The sequence below is a fragment of the Platalea leucorodia genome (assembly GCF_965183815.1).
Source record: "Platalea leucorodia genome assembly, chromosome: 2".
Classification (NCBI taxonomy): Eukaryota; Metazoa; Chordata; class Aves; order Pelecaniformes; family Threskiornithidae; genus Platalea; species Platalea leucorodia.
In genome coordinates, this window is record NC_138824.1 from 64,284,467 (window position 1) to 64,305,269 (window position 20,803).

At 40.3% G+C, this 20,803-nt stretch overlaps 1 protein-coding gene across 2 annotated transcripts in view; it reads right to left on the reverse strand.

Moving 5' to 3' along the window:
- The window catches only part of COL4A1 (collagen type IV alpha 1 chain), a 132,716-nt gene that overhangs the window by 26,726 nt on the left and 85,187 nt on the right, over window positions 1–20,803 (reverse strand). For both annotated transcript variants that reach the window (XM_082305079.1, XM_082305078.1), the window contains exons 16-34: window positions 19,692–19,736; window positions 19,417–19,470; window positions 18,898–18,939; window positions 17,927–18,020; window positions 17,230–17,265; window positions 15,497–15,661; window positions 12,945–13,040; window positions 11,901–11,984; window positions 11,088–11,158; window positions 7,576–7,767; window positions 6,533–6,701; window positions 6,086–6,178; window positions 5,883–5,987; window positions 4,295–4,392; window positions 3,849–3,999; window positions 3,398–3,511; window positions 2,824–2,991; window positions 2,183–2,272; window positions 1,425–1,577 (exon numbers count right to left, since the gene is read on the reverse strand). In XM_082305079.1, the coding sequence (XP_082161205.1) occupies window positions 1,425–1,577; window positions 2,183–2,272; window positions 2,824–2,991; window positions 3,398–3,511; window positions 3,849–3,999; window positions 4,295–4,392; window positions 5,883–5,987; window positions 6,086–6,178; window positions 6,533–6,701; window positions 7,576–7,767; window positions 11,088–11,158; window positions 11,901–11,984; window positions 12,945–13,040; window positions 15,497–15,661; window positions 17,230–17,265; window positions 17,927–18,020; window positions 18,898–18,939; window positions 19,417–19,470; window positions 19,692–19,736 (2,020 nt within the window). The remainder of the gene's footprint in view (window positions 1–1,424; window positions 1,578–2,182; window positions 2,273–2,823; window positions 2,992–3,397; window positions 3,512–3,848; window positions 4,000–4,294; window positions 4,393–5,882; window positions 5,988–6,085; window positions 6,179–6,532; window positions 6,702–7,575; window positions 7,768–11,087; window positions 11,159–11,900; window positions 11,985–12,944; window positions 13,041–15,496; window positions 15,662–17,229; window positions 17,266–17,926; window positions 18,021–18,897; window positions 18,940–19,416; window positions 19,471–19,691; window positions 19,737–20,803) is intronic.

Here is a 20,803-nt window from a genome sequence, read left to right on the forward strand (position 1 = left end):
CTCATTCTGACGAGTAGCCAGGACGTGGAGATAAGAGGTACCTAGACTGGGAAACTCTCCTGTTCCCACAGTTCAAATATAACATAGTATTATTCCTGATTCACTGCCAAACTGGAAAGGAGTCTCAAGTGCTCTGTCCTGGGCCCAACAAAGAATACATTGCTGAAATGTACAGGTGACACTAGACTGGAAAGGCTTGAAAAGAGGACAGGACTAGACTGCAAAAGGATTTTGAAGAGTTGGAGTAAAGGTTGAAAATCAACATCATGAAATGCATAAAGTGTAATACACCCCATAAGTGGTAATGAGAAGTCAAAAGCATGCATACAAAACGAAAAATGATTGCATAGGCAGCAGTCCAGAAGTAAAGGACTAAGTATTATAGCTAATCACAAACGGAGCCGGCTGTTGTTTCAAGAAAGGGAAATCTCATTCTAGCAGGGCCTGAGTTGAAGTACTTCACTTGTTTCAGCAAAGTGCACTCTAACAAGGATGCAGCCAAATTGGGGAGAAGTCAGAAAGGGTTACAAGAATGATAATTATTTCAGGAAACATGATATACAATGAAAGGCTGAAGGATTTGGTTGAAGGAAATGGAAGACTACGTGATCTCCATAGCTCCCTTCTAAGCCCTACACTTCTATTTTAACTGAAAGAGTTATCATTTAATTAAAAATTCTTATGGGATTTTTTAATAAAAAGTAAATCAAAATAAAAAAAGGACAAATAATAAAAATATATAAAATATATACTATTTTTTCTTTGAAACGTGAAACAGGAGAGAGAATGATCTTTAACAACTAAATTTTCATGCAGCAGTAAAAATAAAAATCCAAGAACGCATTGTCTAAAAACCCTAATATCTCTACCACCGTTAAGTTTCTAAATAGAAAGCTGATTGCCTTTCTCCGGCATATTTCCAGATGTTTCTAAACTGACGTAAGTTGATCTTTTGGTATCAGTGGCATACACGTGTCTTGCCTGAAATTTCCTCAGGTCACAAAGAAACATGTGTGCCAAAAAAGGCTGCCTACTTTTTCTTACAGTATCAGCTGGTCTTCATAGCCACAACAGTATTTCCACTACATGTTTGACATGAAAGACAGTTTTTCTCTTCTGGAAAGCTCTAGTTTCTACTTTTAAAGTTTCTTTTCTTTTGAGAGACTCTGATAAAAGAGGTAAAATAGATTCTGTAAGGGCAAACAGAACCTCTTCCATCCAACCAAAACCCTTTCTGTCTGTGATTAATCTTTCTTTCTATGGAGTTGAAAGATACTGGAAAAATATCTGCATTTGGTGCGTGAAATTCTTTAATCTTACTTCAAAAACTGTTGCCTAAAACTAAGATACAACTGAACTCAAAGCATTGCTGCTTAACCGTATATGAGTATTAATTACACTTATCCACAGTTACTAAAAGTTACCTTTTTCTCCTTGATCTCCCTTTTGGCCTTTGAGACTAACCATGTCCATGTTGTCCATCGTTCCAGGTTTGCCTGGGAGACCAGCTTCACCTTTATCTCCTTTGACACCAGGATCACCCTGTGGTCCAACTACACCTTTGAAACCTTGGCTACCTATAAAGGGATGGCACAGAACATTATAGGGGCATATAAAACTTTGCAAAAACACTTCATAGACAACAACAAATGAAATTAGCCATTTATTCAAATTTTCAGCATTGAATACCATGCTCTGGAACATCTCATTTATCTCATATGAAGTTTTTTTATACCAAGACTTCACAATAGCTCTGTCAAAAAAGTTGACATATTTTTCCCGTATCACAGCCATTTATTTTAGACTCTCAAAACAATAAGGATAGGAGTTTCGCAGTAATACAGGGTATTACTTGAAGGATTTAATTAAGACCTTCCTGCTGGCTTTTTATAATTTCAAACACACTATTTTTCTTGGAGTAATATCTATATCATCCTTGCACCTAGCAAACCCTTACATTGTTGAAGAATGGATCAAAAACCCGGCTCGGTGCCCAAATCCATGACTGCTCCTAGGATATGGCTTTCTAAATTACACTATTTCTAACTCACAGGAAAGTTACTTGACATAAAACATTCATTAGGCAAAGCATACTCCCTATATTTGGTTACTTCCAGACTTGTCTTCTGCTGGGAAAAAGGTGGATTTTACAATTTTGGTGTTGAGAAAATCTTTCTCTTACCTTTTTCACCAGGCAACCCTCGATCTCCAACTGGTCCAGGAATTCCTGGCAATCCAGGAGTTCCCATAACTCCCATTTCTCCTTTGGGTCCTGAAACCGAAGTGAAAGAGTGAATAACAGAAATAAAGTAAGCTGTGTAAAGAAATACAAGAAACAATTATTTACTCCCTACCATATTAGGAATTGCACTACTTAAGGAAAAATGGGACAAAGAAGATGATTAATCTAAAAGAGCCTGATAGAGCAAACAGTAAAAATACTGTTATGAAAACAAGAATAAAACACAGTTTATAATGGGTTTTTGACAGATTCTTAAAGCTTCCTATTATAGTAAACAATGCTGTCATTAACAAAGGCATTATTAAAACCACATTCTGTCATTGAAACTGTGCAGAATAATCCCCTTTCATTATTACAGGCTAAAGGCTAGTTCCTGCAAGTTGCTGGATTTGATCCACCAAAGGACTTGAGTAGCAGTTCAGTAACACGTGCACAGAGCTGTTTTACTGATGTCAGCCCGTGTGTTTTCGCAGGCTTGGGCTCTTTGACGGATCAATTCCTAAACGAGTGAAAGGGCATGCTACCACAACTTAACAAAACAGTTGTCAAAGGTGACTGTTTCCAAGGGAAAAGATGCGTACCTGCCGATCCTTTCAGTCCAACAGACCCCTGTGGACCCGGCAGGCCGGGTAACCCCACAGACCCTGGTACTCCGGGCTGGCCCTGGCTACCTTTATCCCCTTTTGGTCCTGGCATATCTAGACCTGGGATACCAGGGAAGCCCCTTTCTCCTTTTATTCCAGGAAATCCTAGGAAAAACAGAAAATACAGGATTAGTCCTTAACAGAGCACGGGGAACATCATTAACATCATATTTGATAATGTCCACCTGCGGTTCAGAAATTACATGGCACGAAGAATGAAGACTCAAAGCCAGACAGCAGAAATAGTCCTCATTTTCTAAGTGAGGCTTTGATCCTGTATATATTACCCACTGATGACCTGAGGAGACCGAAAAAAATGGCAGGCATTTTCTCAGGAGGCCTCACCTTGTGTTTTGGACCAGGTGGAGGGGACCCGCCAACATGCTCCCCCGTGCACCCTCACCAACCTCACACCACGAAACAGTTCACAAGCAACGCTCTACCAACGCCAGTATCCATTTATGTCAAAAGTTTTCTCCTAAGCACCGTCATGGGAGCATTTTCCTCTCACCTGGCGGTCCCTGGGGTCCCGGCTGCCCGGCAGGTCCCGGCGATCCCTGCGGGCCCAGCCCCGGCGCACCCGGAGGGCCCTGCAAGCCTTGCAGTCCTGGGAGGCCGGGGTCACCTGCGGGGAGACAGAGACATAGACCGAGCGTCCTCCAATGCTATTTGAATTCTTGTTTGCTGAAGATGCTCAACAAGATGCTTTGGAAGCACTTGGCCAACGAGACCTCATTTCAGCCTCTAATACCTCCTGCCTGGGCTCGGAGGAAGGGCTGCTCTTTGCTGCTAGCATTTGCTACCAGTGGTTGGTAGGAGAAAATGAGGGGAAGGAAAAAGGGCAATACCCTGAGATATCAGTAGGATATCTCAGCGGTGAATAGACTTTTTGCTGCATCTATGGGGGAGTGACTTTAAAAAAGAAATAGAAATACAGAGCTGTATTTTTCTGGCAACATTACCTCTCAGTCCTTGCTGTCCAGCTCTGCCCGGAAAGCCTTGCTCGCCACGTAAGCCAGGCAGTCCTGGATTTCCCTTTTCTCCAGGGATGCCAGCTGGGCCTGGGGGGCCTGGCAATCCCTTAGGGCCAGGGAGACCTACACCAGGTTCGCCCTAGCCAAAGAAACACAACAGATTGGGAATCAACACATCAAAACCAAGAATTCATTCACTGACTGTATTTAAATCGCTCAGAGGCAGAACACTATACATGACTTCAGGGGAAAGCGTAAGCCCTTTAGCGTTAATGTCAAGCATTCATCAACTCTGTTCCTTTGTGTGCATGGTGGGAAACATAAGATGAAGGACATTTTGGCCAACTTTTTTTTTTTTTAAAGAGCAGGATCTTTGCACACATTCCTGTTAACACGGGCAGTCACAGATAACAGTATCAGCAGCTGACACCTACTTTTTGACCTTGTAAACCTGGTACACCTGGCAAACCATCCAGGCCAGGGGTTCCCGGAGTCCCTGGCAGACCAGGCGAGCCAGGCTGACCCTGGAAACCTATAAAACAAAACAAAACAAAACAAAACTCACATCATTGCTGTCTCTGCCTGTAAGTGTCCTCTGCTGTTTCTTCAAGCTTCTAACTAACTGAACTATTCACATCCTCAGAGGGATGTGTTTAAAAAGGTCTGTGTAGTCTTTTATGTCAAACTTCTAGGGATGCCAGCACCCAAATGTCTCAACAGAGATTCAAATGCTGAGCTTCGTGCAGCATTTGGCTTCTGATGAGAAACAACCACCCAGAAGAAATAAATGTTGAGTGTCTCCTCGTAAATTAATAGCCTTGTGGGTTCCTGTCATTGAGAAACATCCTGTCTGCAAAACTGGGTTCCCAAACTCTTCTTCAGAAAAGGCAACTTAATGTGTGGGGCATCAGACTGAGGGATGCACAACAAAATCCATCTATGATTCAACACCTTTTGTTCAGTACATGTTGTGTGACATGTCCTACACATCCCGCTGTGGGCTGCACACAGAAGATTTCTATGCCACAGCTGGCCCATGCACTGCGCCTTGGGAATGCAGGCAGGAATACATACAACATTCTGCAAATCACTTAAAGATAGCATTCACTCAACACCAGCACACGCTCAATAAATTGATATGAAGCTCCTCTCCCAGGCAAGGGTTTCAGGGAACAGGAAATCCAGTTTTTAGGCTAAGCCCCAGGAAGGTCATTGGGCAGACCTGAATTCAAGGAAGTGTCCTTGAAAGAAATGTATTTGACATGTCATTCCTTTCTTGCTGGCAACGGTCCTCTTCTGTTCAGGTTCGTCCCACGCCAGTCTCGGAGGAACTAGAGGTGGTCACAGGCAAAGATTTGCCCTTTCTCCTTATTAAGTGTTTCTGCATTGGTGTGTGGAATCATAATAAACGAAACAATAATGAAGACATACGAGAATTTTGGGGATTGAGGTGGCTGCTGAAAGTTCAGTCATCTAGTTCTAAATGAGTAGCAGCACTATGAAATACATGTCCCAAAAATCCAAAACTAGAATATGAACATTTAGACTCCCTCTAAGCCATGTGCATACCCTGACAATGGCCATGCAGGGAAGACTAAACTTATGCTGAGCAAGCTGGTATTCTAACCAAACCACTCTCAGCCATATGGGACACAGCAGAGCTGCTAGCTCCGGCCCAAAAGTGTTATGTCAGCACGTTTTTTTGACCAACTACACACAGTGCTTCATCTCTCAGAAAGGTAATCCCATCTCTCAGCAACCTCAGTTGCTGCAATGTAAGATGTTGTACTATATCACTTTCTATTCTGGCAGTAGCTTTGACACTGTCTGTATCTGCACCACATCACTGCACAAAGCAAGTATGCATTGAAAGTGTGCTTATTGTGGTGCTTGTGGACTTGCGCAAGAGAGGTTCTTCAGCTGCACCTCCTAAATCTCATGCAGCCATGGCTGGATGATAATGCAGGCCTCCATCCACACTCCAGTTATACCAGCTCTGTTAGATAGATAACTTTATCTTACCTTTGGGTCCTGGAGGTCCAGGGAACCCTATACCTGGCTGCCCAACAGCACCTTTTTCTCCTGGCATGCCGGGTGTACCTGGAAGCCCAGGATTCCCTTTGTCACCTTTGCAAGTGAAAACAAGACAAATGTTAATACAAAGGCTAGCTTCTGTGGAACAGAGCCATTACAATCATCAGACAAAGATTAACAGGCTACTGTACCTTGGGGTCCAGGAAAACCAGGTGGCCCAGGAAGGCCATCCGCCCCAGGAGGTCCGGGGAGCGGTACAGTTCGTCCTGCTTCGCCCTTTGCTCCTGCAAATGTAAAGATGTATTAAGTACAGGAACCGATGAAATTAAACAAGAGAGTTTCACCTAGCCAGCAATATTAGTCCATCCATATCATTACAACTGACTTGTTATGGAGGTTTTTTGTAGAAGATTTGTAGAAAACTAGGATGAACTCAGTTTAGGATGAACCTAAACCATCCCATTTTGCCATACAAATGCTTCAAGAAAACTGCCCTCAAAGATTTGCAATTATACTGCTGAAAGCAAATTGATTTAAATTAGAAAGTCTTTTTATTTCAGTCTTAAATTCCAGTGATCCTCTAGTTGTACCACTTAAGGGCACTTTTTTTTTTTTTTTAAAGCATACTATAGCATTACCTGGAAGGCCTGGTAAACCTGGGGTTCCAGCAAAGCCTCTGTCTCCTTTGTCGCCAGGTAACCCTGGCACGCCTATCCCAGGAGGGCCCGGAAAACCTCTTTCACCACGTACTCCAGGGAATCCAGGTTGGCCAGGGGGACCACGTTCTCCTTTCAAGCCAGCTGTACCCTAATTTTTGGAAAGTGTAAGTGTACTTCTTGCCTGATTGGCAAGACAGAACACATCATCCTCTCTCTTTAAATATTTTGTAATTTGGATTTAGCACAGGTAACTGTAATGCTGAAGAAAGTGGATTTTTTATCACTGAATTAAATGGAAATAGAACTGGGTTCCATGTGGAACAGCACATGGAAATCATACCTAGTGGGCAATGCAGCTAACTGGACCATGTAGGCTATGTTCCCAGTGGTGGATCTGGGAAGAGATGCGAGCTCCACATTCAGCTCCACATCCGTATCAGCTGAACTCTCTAGCAGTGCAAGACTTTGAAGCATTCGTTTGCACAAGAAGAGAAGTATGCTAGAAGAGAGTTCAATCTTGTCTTAACAATCTCTACTGGGATAACTGCATTCCTTCAATCATCTCCAGATATCAGCTAAGTCATCCACACTAGTTCTTACTATCACGCTGTGAGAAAGGGTGAAAGGAACAAAACTATTGTCCATGCCCACAACTTTGTGGGGGAAGTAACCTTGCTCTATAGTCCTGAAAGTAACAAGCCATGATGAATATATCTCAGGCAGATCACTTATTTGCATGACACGTAAAAAGAAAGGGTCAAAATCTAACTCTGAAATAGCCTGTTGCTGAAGGACTGTCTTCCTCACTAGTTCCAGGGAAACTGGAGTCTTCCTCTGAGGAAGAATGAACTACTCAAGGTAGGGACAAGATGTGGAACAATGAATGAGGCCAATAAACATAAAGCACGTATAGGGCATAAAAGCATGTGAATTCTGATCTGAAAGACAGATGTATAGGACAGTATGTAAACATAAACAAACACACAGTAGGACAATATGTAAACATAAAGAAACACACATACCGATGCTCCTTTCGGACCCTGGGGACCTGGGAATCCATCTTTTCCTGGTCTTCCTTCTCTTCCAGGAATACCTGGTTGTCCTGGGAAACCAGGATCTCCCTTTTCACCTTTCAGGATAGAATCATAAGAAAAATCTCCTGGTTCTCCTTTTGCCCCAGGGCTGCCCATAAGTCCTGGAGTGCCGGGGGGCCCCTGAAATTTCATAAATTCAGATGTCATCAGTTGCCCTACCAACGCTTCAACTGATACAAAAGAAAACAAATCTTCAGGAATTAAAGAGCAGAACCAAATCAAGTAAACCATTAAGTTTTCGATTGAAGAGGTCAAATGAGAATATTTTCCAGGACACAGCAGTGTGAATAAGAAATTAATGCAAATTTTCTTGTCTTGACCATTCTGTCATTTGTCATATCACAGGTATATCATTTTAGACAGTGCATATAAACTCATATCACTCAGACAAGAACTGCAGGCCATGACACCAAAAAACTACTCTGAATTTTCGGTAGACTATCCACTGGATTTCAGTTATGCATATTTATACAACATCAGCATCAAGGTAAACGAGGCTTTTTAAAAAGGCATTTTCACAGTTAAAGTGTCTGCCCCAACCTTTAAATGCTGAACTCTGTAACACTGTGGAACATACTTCCCTGATGCAAATGCAACAAAAGTATCTCTACCTTTCCATGATCATTTATAATACCAGCAGAAGTAGTACTAATACAGGAAAATAACACACTTCCAGTATGCAAAGACAAACTCAGCCAAACTTACAGGTTTAAATTGCTTATACAAGCCCCACCCATGATTTTCTTTCTTTCAAAACCTTTTAAATCAACTAGAATATTAACCAAATATCTAGACTGTCTACAAAATTAAATTAATTGTCTTATACAAAACTCAAATGTTATTTGCACAAGAGCTAAGGCTAACTGAAGGCTGAAAGCTTCTCCCTGGGTAGTTTATTTAATACATTTAGCTGATGCAAATACACATTTCCCTCCATTACTAATGTTCACTGATTTTGTACAATTAACAATCACAGTCAGTTGGTACTATCAGAATACTACGCACATGCTCAGAAAAGAGTTTTGTAAGCTCTCCTGGGAAGAAATTATCTACCTATAGGATTTCCAGAATTCCAGTTTTTCCCTACATATTTTCTAGGACTTACATGAACTTTTCTCATATGAACAGGCTCTCAGGTGAATCAGAGCTACTCACTAGGGTGGTAAAGCACAAGCTTCATGGGCAATGTCCACTGCTTATGGCTGATGTGCACCCTCCACTTAAACCTGAACCAGAACACAGTCAAAGGTAATCTTTCCATTAGCTTTGGTGGGTCCTGGATCAGACTCTGATGCTCTGGCATGGCTCTAAACAATGTGAGCTTGTGAGGCTGGCCTCTATGTAGTTTTTCCAAGCTAAACTATATGCTGGATCACCACCTGGCTGAACTTTGTGGAGGAAAACAAGCTTAAAAGCATTCAGAACAGCAACCAGTCCTTGTCTGATGAAAGACATGAACAGACCTTAAGAGGCAATAAAAGGAAAATATAAAGGTGTGGCAAAACATGTGCTGAGAACAGATGCCAGACACAAAAAAAGCTTAAATACATTAGGATGTCTTTTATTTTTCTCCATTGTTTCTTTCATGGATCCCATTGATATTATGGTAAATTCAGTCACTGAGTAATACCATCTTATTTATCATAATGGAAATAGAGAATGGACTGCATCCTAGCTAACTTTCACCGGCTGAATTCAGGTATCTGGGCTTTATTCATACTCAAGGGAGAGAAATAGACTCCTTGAGTAAGGAATTCATACAGGTGGGTTGGTTTAACTTCTGAAGGAGCCTCTCTCACTACTCGACATAGAGGAAACTTGCGTAACTCCAGTGTGCGTTAAAGCTAGCGCACATTGTCCTGGTTTCAGCTGGGATAGAGTTAATTTTCGTCTTGGTAGCCGGTATGGGGCTGTGTTTTGGGTTTGGGATGAGAACAATGTCGATGATACACTGATGCTTTGGTTCTTGCTAAGTAGTGCTAAGCTGTCTCTAAATAGGTGCTAAGTGGCGCTCACACTGGTCAAGGACTTTTCAGCTTCCCCTGCTCTGCCGGGGGCACAAGCAGCTGGGAGGGGGCACAGCCAGGACAGCTGGCCCAGACTGGCCCAAGGGCTATTCCATACCATATGACATCATGCTCAGTATATATAAGCTGGGGGAAGAAGAAGGAAGGGGGGGACATCGGGCATGATGGCGTTTGTCTTCCCAAGTAACCATTACGCGTGATGGAGCCCTGCTTTCCTGGGGATGGCTGAACACCTGCCTGCCGATGGGAAGTAGTGAATGAATTCCTTGTTCTGTTTTGTTTGCGTGCACGGTTTTTGCTTTGCCTATTTAAGTGTTCTAATTTATTTTACTTCAATTATTAAACTGTTCTTATCTCAACCCACGAGTTTTCTCCCTTTTGCCCTTCTGATTCTCTCCCCCATCCCACTGGGGGGGAGTGAGCGAGCGGCTGCGTGGTGCTTAGTTGCTGGCTGGGGTTAAACCACGACACACATGAACGTCACTGAGAAGTTATGTTACCAAAAGTGATCAGCTGGAAGGAGAAAACAGCTTTGGGGAAAAAAGTCTGGGAAGACTCTGACAAACTCAGTCTACTTACATTAGGAATGGTGTCAAAATCCACGTTATACTACAGAACGTGTATGCTAAGGTAGGTCTTGACAGCATACCACAGCGTACGTAGGGACACTCAAGTGAACTCTGACAAGATCAAATGTAGTTGTGCTAGTACAGTGCTCATTTAGGAGTAATTTGTGTTACATTTTAGACAAGTGCTATGCTTATGGCTGTTCTGCTTCTGATATCTAGCCTTACTCACCCAGAGTTGTGTTGTGCTGTGTCAACGTAATTTACAAGTGATCATATTATCAGGGTGCTATTCACTTTCACAGCCGCCCTTTATTTCTTCAAAACTACTTAGCTTTCCTGATAAGCAATTATGTTTTATGGAATATACTGCACACATTTCCGAAAATTCAGACAAACTGCCAAAGTATATTGCATGCTAATATTAGATTGCTTACACTACACTAGATGGCACTGTCTCTCTCTCAGTATATGTGTACACAACAGCAATGAGTTATTGGAACGATTCACATGAAGGTCAGTGCAGACCTGCATCTGTTTCCTGCGAAATCCTACTTTTTACCCAACTCCACTGCTTAGCTTGCTCAGCCAGAAGGTCATGTGTCCTGCTGAGCTCATGAGAGGGGCAAACACAGCAATATAACCTGTTTCTGACAGCTCTTTTTTCCTCTCATAGCTCAACCCCGCTGCTTCCTAGTTTATTTTGCTAGGCATAGTTCCTTAATTTTATCATATCACTGTGCTGGTCTGTTTTTAAACTGAACTATTACACAACCACACTGATGATCACATGTTTTTTCATCACGTGCCTCACAGGACACATCGCATTTGGCAAGGCATTACTTACAGGTACCCCGGGAAGGCCATCAAGTCCAGGTAAGCCTCTGTCACCCTTGAAACCTGATTGTCCTGGAAAACCTTATCAGAGAGACAAAATACAATTCTATTTATTACATGCTTTTACAAATAGCTCATTGTGTGTGAATTCTTTGTGACCCTTCTCAGAGTGTCTCATTCCATCCCGTTATATCAACATAATGCTGCTAAAGCCAGTGAAGTTGTCTGGATTCATGTGCTCATGTGCTATATGTGTCTGCATTCACAAACTCAGAAGTTGATGATTCACTTAAGTTAGAAATGAATTCACCTTACTATTTAGACCTATCATGTAACCAGTGCGGTCTTAAAACTACCTAAACCGTGTTCATTTTTCTTAACAGCCACTAGAACAAACATTAGGTATAACAACACTGTTTGCATGTGGCACTTCTCTCATATGGTAGCAGAAAAATAATTATTTTTTTTGGCCACAGAATTTAATGCTAGGATTGGGAACGTATGTATGGGCCACTGCCAAGCCCGGGCACATAGGGCAAATGTTTTCCACATTATTTTTCACTTTCACAATCTTCTGTTAAAATATTTGGGCCACAGTTTGCAAAGACCCTCCACTGTGGCCAATTTCTGCTTCCTTGGTAATTCTTGTTGATTGCATCGGAAGTTTGGAATCAGGCCAAAAATAGGAATATTCCATCCTCCTTTCATTAGCTGTACAAACAATTTGATTAGTGGGACAAGAAGTAATTAACTTTATCATATATGCTGCATTTTTAGATTTTAGCCTACGTAGTGAATTCTCAGGTAGTTAATGAGTTTTTACCTGCTGGACCTGGTGGCCCTTGTGGTCCTGGAAGTCCAGGAGGTCCTACTTTATCACATAAGGCACAGGATTCACCTTTGTCACCTGAAAAAAAAAAAACAAAACCAAAACAAAACCAATGAATAACAATGAAAAGATTTAAGACAACTGCAAGCAGGTGGATTCAGGGACAAATGTCAATTTAATACACTTCATGTTGAAAGAATAAAAATAAATGTGCTACTTCTAATTACATGCTTCAAAGAGAATTTATCAGCAAGCTGATATTCCAAATTCTTTAAAATTTTTAAAGGAATGGCATGAAAATCAACTTAAGTCTTATCCTAGGGACAATATTTAATAGATCAGTTAAAAGGGACCAAGCTGAAGAGGATCAAAAAGAAGAAATACACTTCTATACACTGGGTATAGAAGAAATAAGAAGATTAAAGCAGAAAAAGGAGAACCTCTATAGTCACTGCAATTTTGCAGTTTTAGAAAAGCAGTGAGCAGAATGAGATTAGGAAGGATCAACCATCGTGTAAATGAGCACAGCTCATTTTTTTATATGTCCATTTAGTCAATGCTGCTAAAACACATGGTTGACAGTCCTATTTATAGGTGTTACAATTTTAGCTTCAATTATACTCATGGCAATGATTCATAAACCATTTCCATTCCTAACTCATCTGCCCCTCTCTAATTCTTCATCTCAGAACTCACATCTTAAATTGCCATGAACAGTTCAATTTACACTTAATGGGACTATGCTCAACCCTTTCTTTCTTCCCAGCTCCTCTTTCAGCCCTGCACCATCCTTTATCACTTTCCAGCAACGTGTAGGCTAAGTGAAATGTAAATGAAGTTTGTGTCACACAACTTAATACACAATATCCTTCTTTTACTCACCAGAGACTCCAGAAACATCTTCCATGACCACGACCTACTTGTTTAACTAACTTGAAGTACACTTTCTCTGGATCCAGCCTAACTTGCCCAGCCTCTTTACATACCCAAGTTCCAGGGTACAGAGCATTAGAAAGCAATCACTTTAAATAATATTACCTTTCTCTCCCATCTCTCCTGGAAATCCATCTCGTCCTGGAGGTCCAGGACTACCTGGTGCACCAGGTTCTCCCTGCTGGCATTGATCAATTCCATCTGCAATGGAAGTGCAATAAAGAATATTGTTTGACAAATGCAAGTTTCCATTACAGGGCTGCATTTATGAATGTCCCAGCTGAATGTATCTATGAACAGTGATAAGTCAGGACAGCATTTTATTTTTCTATTTATTTTACTTGGAAAAACTTAACTGGGATTCTCTATTCTGATTCCATATATACTGCTCAAGAAACCCCAAGAATAAGAGAGAAAAGACAGGCTCTGCCATAGTAAGGTTACAAACAACTTTCACATAAAATCTGTATTTATTGTAAGTTTTGGCTAAGAAAAGTGCTATGGGTGAAAAAATTGCTGGTTTGACCCTGAAGAGAATGGAGAATATTGATGTTCTGAAGAAATTCATTAAGTAGAGGTTTTTGTACCCTGACTTTTGTTTTCAGTGTTTTAGGAAACTTTCTAGGTCAAGAACAGCTTGTTAACATCTATTTAACTTCTTCACGCTGATCAAACTTCCTGAAAACAAGAAACTTCACGTTGGGAACTGAAATAGGTAACAAATGAGAATATTTAGCAGGCCTGATATGAGAATACAAATTGTGCTTGTTCTGTTTGATGATATGGCACATGTTCTGACCCAATACAATAAGACATCATTTTGGCCAAAGCCAGTAGTCAAAATGTTAATGTCAAGTTTAGCAAACAACAGTTAAATGAAAACAAATTGTTTCCTATTACGCACTTGAAGAAAGCTAAAGAAATGTCTGGAGAAGGAGCAGAATTAAGCAGTGACAGAAACATGTTACATGAAAACCAGGAATTGCTCTTACTTTCAGGGCAAGGTAAGATTTAGCTATTTAATTCCATATTCTAGGTGCTGGATTTTGTACTGCTTCATTGGCAAACACAGCAACAGCTAGGCATCTTCAGTTGTTTTTGAACCAAGCATTTTGGTTTAGGAATTCAATAGAGAATAATGTTCCGTTCAATAGTTTTAGACTACCTAAACTATTGTAATAGGGATATCATTCTTTATGTTGAAATGACAATTTAACTCACAATATCAGTATCACCTATAGCAAAAGTTTTCCTTAAATAAAAGAGTTAAAACATCAGTTGTAAGGAGCTATTAAGCATGGACCACTTTCATATGTACCTTTTTCATTGCTTCATTGCAGAGCAAAACCAAAATATTTTCCTCTTTAAAAATGCTTTATCAGAATCTAATTATACATAGCTGTATAATTTTGTTCTCATTACTACTAATGTTACTATGTATTTGCCACCTAATTACTAGCTTTTCATTTATCTCTGTAAAGCAAGTGTTGACCCCATTCTCCTGTAAGATAATTTCATTTTACAACAAAAACTTCTAGCAGACTGGTATCTCGGTCAGCAGTTCTTACACCTGTTACATAGATTGGTACTGCAGACTTGTAAATTGTGATACTGAACAGCTATCTTTTATGCCAACAATATTAATACCTGTTATTTTTTTAACTGAAAATTTATAAATACCTCTAAATTGGCACATTAGGACACAGAGGAAACCAATATGTCTTAAGGTCAATGTCCTGGTTTCAGCTGGGATAGAGTTAATTTTCATCTTGGTAGTCGGTATGGGGCTGTGTTTTGGGTTTAGGATGAGAACAATGTCGATGATACACTGATGCTTTGGTTCTTGCTAAGTAGCGCTAAGCAGTTGCTAAATAGATGCTAAGTGGCGCTCACACTGGTCAAGGACTTTTCAGCTTCCCCTGCTCTGCCGGGGGCACAAGCAGCTGGGAGGGGGCACAGCCAGGGGGAGGGCTGGCCCAGACTGGCCCAAGGGCTATTCCATACCATATGACGTCATGCTCAGTATATAAGCTGGGGGAAGAAGGAGGAGGAAGGGGGGGACGTTCAGAGTGATGGCGTTTGTCTTCCTGAGTAACCGTTACGCGTGATGGAGCCCTGCTTTCCTGGGGATGGCTGAACACCTGCCTGCCGATGGGAAGTAGTGAATGAATTCCTTGTTTTGCTTTGCTTGCGTGCACGGTTTTTGCTTTGCCTATTTAACTGTTCTAATTTATTTTACTTCAATTATTAAACTGTTCTTATCTCAACCCAGGAGTTTTCTCCCTTTTACCCTTCTGATTCTCTCCCCTATCCCACCGTGGGGAGTGAGCGAGCGGCTGCGTGGTGCTTAGTTGCTGGCTGGGGTTAAACCACGACAGTCAATTATCTGGTTATATTGTAACAGTCCACAATGTACTTAGGAAGAAATTTTAAAAACATTTAGCAAAGAATCCTTGGAAATCCTAAGGAAACAAGTGGCTCACTGCATCATGGAACAGCTTGTACTTGGTCCATTAAGAACTCACATACGTTTCTTCTACCACGTAGATGCGTTCTGACTATAGCTTTTATAATCTTGTCTCCTTATCCTTTTTTATGTGCATGCAATGTGCATTATTGAGTCTTCATTGTGAAAAGCAGCCAAGTGCTTTACCTACCTGTTTTGCCTGGAGGACCTGGTGGGCCAGGCAACCCCGGGGGACCTGGGAAACCATCTCTTCCAGGGGGTCCGGGTAAAGAGAATCCCGGAGAACCCTTTTCACCTTTTTCACCTCTCTCTCCAGTGGGACCAGGTGATCCTACCTTGCCTGGAATCGGTTGACCTTTGGACAGAGTGAAAAATACATGAAAAAAAGTTACAAGCAGAAAGACAGTAACATTATCAACACATTAGCTTCCATGAGGTTCCAGAGAGAAACAGAAAAAGGTTATTGTAAAGTAAAAAGGGACTGTATTTTTACTATTGGTGATTTATACAAAACTGAGGTTATGTACACACTACAGCTCCGAATAACTCACCTTGGTTAGGTCCCTACAAACACTCTTATTCTGTACTAACTGCCTTTCTGAGACTTAGTTTAATCAACTTTTGCTGGGTAGGAAAAAGTGACAACACAGGAGTTAATTTAGCTATTACACTTAGAAACCACTACACTCTTTCTCATCTCATAATAAACTAAATCTTAAACACACCTAGAAAGGGACAGCATCTCTAAGAACTTCAGTAAATAAGTACTGAACAAAGCTAGCAGATTTCAGGAATGCTAAAACCAAAACTGCAGGAATAATAAGCAAACAACAGCCAATAAAGAGAAGCAGTTAAACAGCTAGAAAAAAACTACTTCAGATCTCCTTTTAGCTATTTGTATCACACAGGTCTTCGTACTTTAATGAGTTATTTCAGTTCACAACTAATCACTAGACTTGATCACTAAACCATTTTGAGCCTTCTGCAACATTGCAGGAAGATATGAAAGTCACACAAATCTCAGTTTCTGTAGGGTAATGACAGACTAAGAGCTACTATTTTTCTTGTCTTGTCACACAGAATTCTTTAGGGACTATTACAGCCTGCGGTATATAGTGTCTCCTCCCTAAACTGTGAAAAATTTCCTGGAAACTATCTGACTCTGACTCACATCAACTTCATATTTAGCTCACTGTCAAGATAGAAAATACGAGCAAAGGAGGTAATAGTAACATCACTGCAGGATGTGCTAGAGTCAGGTTTTCACAGATGACTTGCTTAATTTTTTAAAAGCAAATATCGTGGTTTAGTTCAAACTCATGTACATGTACATATATACATAATAGCAGTGTTGTCATGAATGTAAAGATGTTAAGACTATGAAAAAGGCAACATCTGCAGGCAAAAGAAATAACTTTTATTAGATCAAGTGACATAGTCAAAAAAAAGCAGGAAGCCTTCAGGAATGACTTTGATCTAATAAATGTTACTATTTCTCCCTACAAACCTTGTTTTATTATATTTATGGAAACACACATAGAGCTGAAGTGAGAGCAAAACAAATTGTATACATACGTAGGTACATATGCACGTATCCACACACATATCCGGATTTTACAACTCTTCTTGCCCAATGGAGCTATACTCTCTGGGCTATCTCTGACGACCTGTGCACACTACTTCATTCTAAGCAGAAAGTTATCAGGGCCCTACACAAAGAGCAAGGCTGGATCACATCACAGACACAAGAAAAGCAATCTACAGGAAGGGTCTAGGGAGATGATCAGACCCCCGGGGAGGCCACTGCCTGGGTGTTCTTAAGTCAGGCAGTCACTGGCAGCAGCTAAGGAGAACATCTCTCAGGACTTTTCACCCAAGAACACAGGAACAATGTGAACAAAATCAGTGGCCATAAATTCATACCTGGAGGTCCTCGGCTTCCTTGTATGCCAGGGAAACCTTTAGAAAGAGAAGTTTTCAATTAGGCAATGAAGTCAGCAATGCCACCGTCAGTGAACTTTTAGCACATATTATTTAAGTACACATTACAAGCTAGTATGCCCTGAATCAAAGGTTAAGTTAAATAATCTACAGATATCTGCAAACACTACAGTTACAGAAAAGGCCCTGCCGTGTGCCATCTTCTCCACTGATCTTTCTTCAATAGGGTAAGGTCTGTAATGGGGAAAATGGGAAAGGGAATGCTTCATTTTCCCTGTTTACAGAAGAATTTTGTAAATTACGCAAACCAATTTTAAGATTAAAATTTAGCTGCTGTCTTTTTTAAAGGAGTCTCAAGATTCTCTGCATTATTATCCTCTTTATGCTTGTGCTGATTTCCATCTTTCTTAAATAATCTCACTGGACTATTTAACTGCCATAAAAACAGATCCCAGTTTATCCTTTTCCAATCTATAACTGAAAGGCAGTCTTATTTATGATGAGAAGAAGCATCCTACAAAATACAACAAAATGTAATAACCTGAAAGCAATTAAATAAATAACTGGAACATTTCACTGTCATATAGAGCTTCTGAGCTCACAGATAGCGCAATTTTAATTTCCTTTAGTAAGAAAACTAAAAGATAACTCAATCAAAAAGACAAGACAAAATACATACCTTTTTCACCTTTTTGACCTTTTGGTCCAGGCAAACCTGAAGCTCCAGGCTCTCCTTTTTCACCAAAGGTATCTACTGGTCCAGGATCTATAACCTGAATCATAGGACAAAGACTAGGACACTAGAGACATACAACTCTGCCCTTGTTTATATCTTCCCCATCTTGACCTGAGGATACAGAAGCTGTTTTGTTTTGTGAAAACAATTTTGAGCATTTTGGTTATACTTGCAATTTCAGAGATACTTAACAACTGCTGTGAGAGGGTTGTAGCTGCTGAGGAATTACCAGAGAAAATAAATATTTCCTATTCTACCAAAATTCCTTCACATCAGTAGCAGGAATAAGCAGAGAGCTCTATAGCACCTTTCTGAACAAGAATGACGCCAAAAAAACTCAGCGTGGTCTAAGCACTGACCCATTAAGTTTGTATTGCCTTTAGTTTTAAAATATTCTGTTTTGGCAATTTCTGCTAACATTAATCTGAGCTTGACATATAGGATACATTTGCAATAAAATATTCAGGAAGTACGCACCCTTTTTCAAATCAAATTAGCAGATGTTGGGAATTTTCCCCAATGTTGGGGAAGCAGCACCATCAATGATCTGTATGTTGCTGACTAATCCCATTTTTTATCGGAAGTGTTAAAAAAATTACAGACTGCAAAGCTGACAGACTTACTCTTTTGAACTCTCTTTTGGATACTTTGATTAACAATGCCTATAATTTTCATAGTCCAAAACATTTGAAATTCATATTCTTTGAGAGCTCCTTTCCCAAATTTCAAACATACTTAAAAGAATCGTATCCAGCTTTTGTTTCCATTAAGAAAAAATGAGGACATGACTGATCAGAATGAGATCAGAACATGCATAGTCTCTCTTTTTTCCCTCAGTGTTTGAGCACTTTTACTTTCACAAAATTTATATTGTCATTTATGTTTAAAATAAAACAAGAATTTATTTTACTTACTCTTCCTGGAGGTCCTGGAAAACCTCGTTCACCTTTGTCACCCTAAATCAAAATACAATTTACATTTTAAATCCAGCTCAGGTTTTCTTCCCCACAAAACAGGATTTCCTTAGCAAATGAACACTCTGATACAGATTCATACAACTTCCAAATGATAAGTACTTGGACCATTATAATAAGCAGTAAGTAGTTAGTTTGTGGGCCTGTAGTGCTTTACACTACGTAAAGAGAAACTGGGATTTTTAGGAAAGTACATTTGTGCATATGTTGGCTGGGCAAAGAACTTGTGAAAATAAAGCCTGCATTAATCAATTCATGTAAGAGATCTAAACCAGGGATACCTAAGCTACCTTAATTTTGACTTTCCCTAGTTTCTGAGTGACGACTTTACAACTTAGTAACATTCATTTAATATTGCTTTATGTACATTTATGTTTTAATGAATATCTATGAACATGCCATACAAGCTCTTAACTCCTCATTCTGTGTGATTGGGAAGCAAAGGCCACTACTACACACCTTCGTACCAGGCTCCCCAGGTCGTCCTGGAATCCCAAACCCACCAGGCAAACCCTGTGTGTAGGAGACAGCAAAAACAAAAAAGACAAATATAGTTGCATCTTAGCTCTGGCAGCATCAAAGTTTTAAATTTCAAACTAGTCACTAATTCACTGAAAGCAACAACTTTAAGTAAAAAATTCAGAAGGCTGAAAAATTTCAACCGTTTACAATACACAGACAGTTCTTTGTTTTGAATGTAATAAACCCTACTGGAAATTCAGTAAAATACATACAGGTTCTCCTTTTGGTCCTGGTTCACCATCTTTTCCAGGCTTTCCCTGTAAAACACCAAGTTGCACTCTGCTTAAACAGACGGCCACATACATGCAATTTCTAAATACGGTGGGTGAAACACTAGAACAAAACAATCACTATTGTAATGCATCAACCTAAGTGTGCTAACACAGCTAACAGCACAGAGGGTACAAAGCAGGCAAATTGTGGCTGCCTACTGCTTATGTTACTCAACAACCTACAAGCTGCAGAATTAAACAAAATCCTGCAAATCTGTTCCCAGATCCAGGAATAACATAAGGATTTCCCAGTCAAGGAGGCATCAAGACAAAATATATCCACAGCACAGGAAACTGGAATCAGACCCAGAAACTTCTCCCTTCATAGCAATCCCTTTCTATATACATACTCTCCAGCCTCACAAAACCTTTATTCATAGACATTCGGCGGCTCAGTTTCAGCAAAAGGCTTGGAGAGTGGCCCCGTATCAGATCGCGTGATAATCTAGTGGTAAAAAACACTTCCTCTAAATTGAAAGCTATAATTTCATATCAGAAAGTGGATATAACCTAGAATCCAAGACTCCCTCCTCCAGAGCAAAATGATTCACTATTGGACTGCTGTGTTAGCCTACAGAGGGGATTAGATTCCCTTGAGGTAATCACCAGGTACGTGATAAATGACCCAGATGGACTAAGCTACTTTTCAGCATTCCCTTCCTCTTCCTATGGACTAAGATGGGACTGGCACCTAGGCTTGTAGCCTAATTCACCACTTTTAGTTGGTGTCACAGTGCTGAGGCTGTATGTGTATCATAAGCAATATGAATATGTCCCATAAAACCAAGAAAACGTATATACTTAATACACAAAGTAATAGCGCATGCAATTCAGTCTAAAATATAATCCCATCACTTTAGGTCAAAAAATTCCATCTAAAACAATGCAACTGAAGGATAAAAATGATACAACAAATGTGAACAGGCCACCACCACCGAAGTGTGCAGCTATGGTATTTTATAAAGAAGGGTTACAAGCAATTTTTAATGATTAATTAAAAATGTGATCTGTAAAGACAGGAGAGTCTTCAAATGTACACTGTGATTGGAATT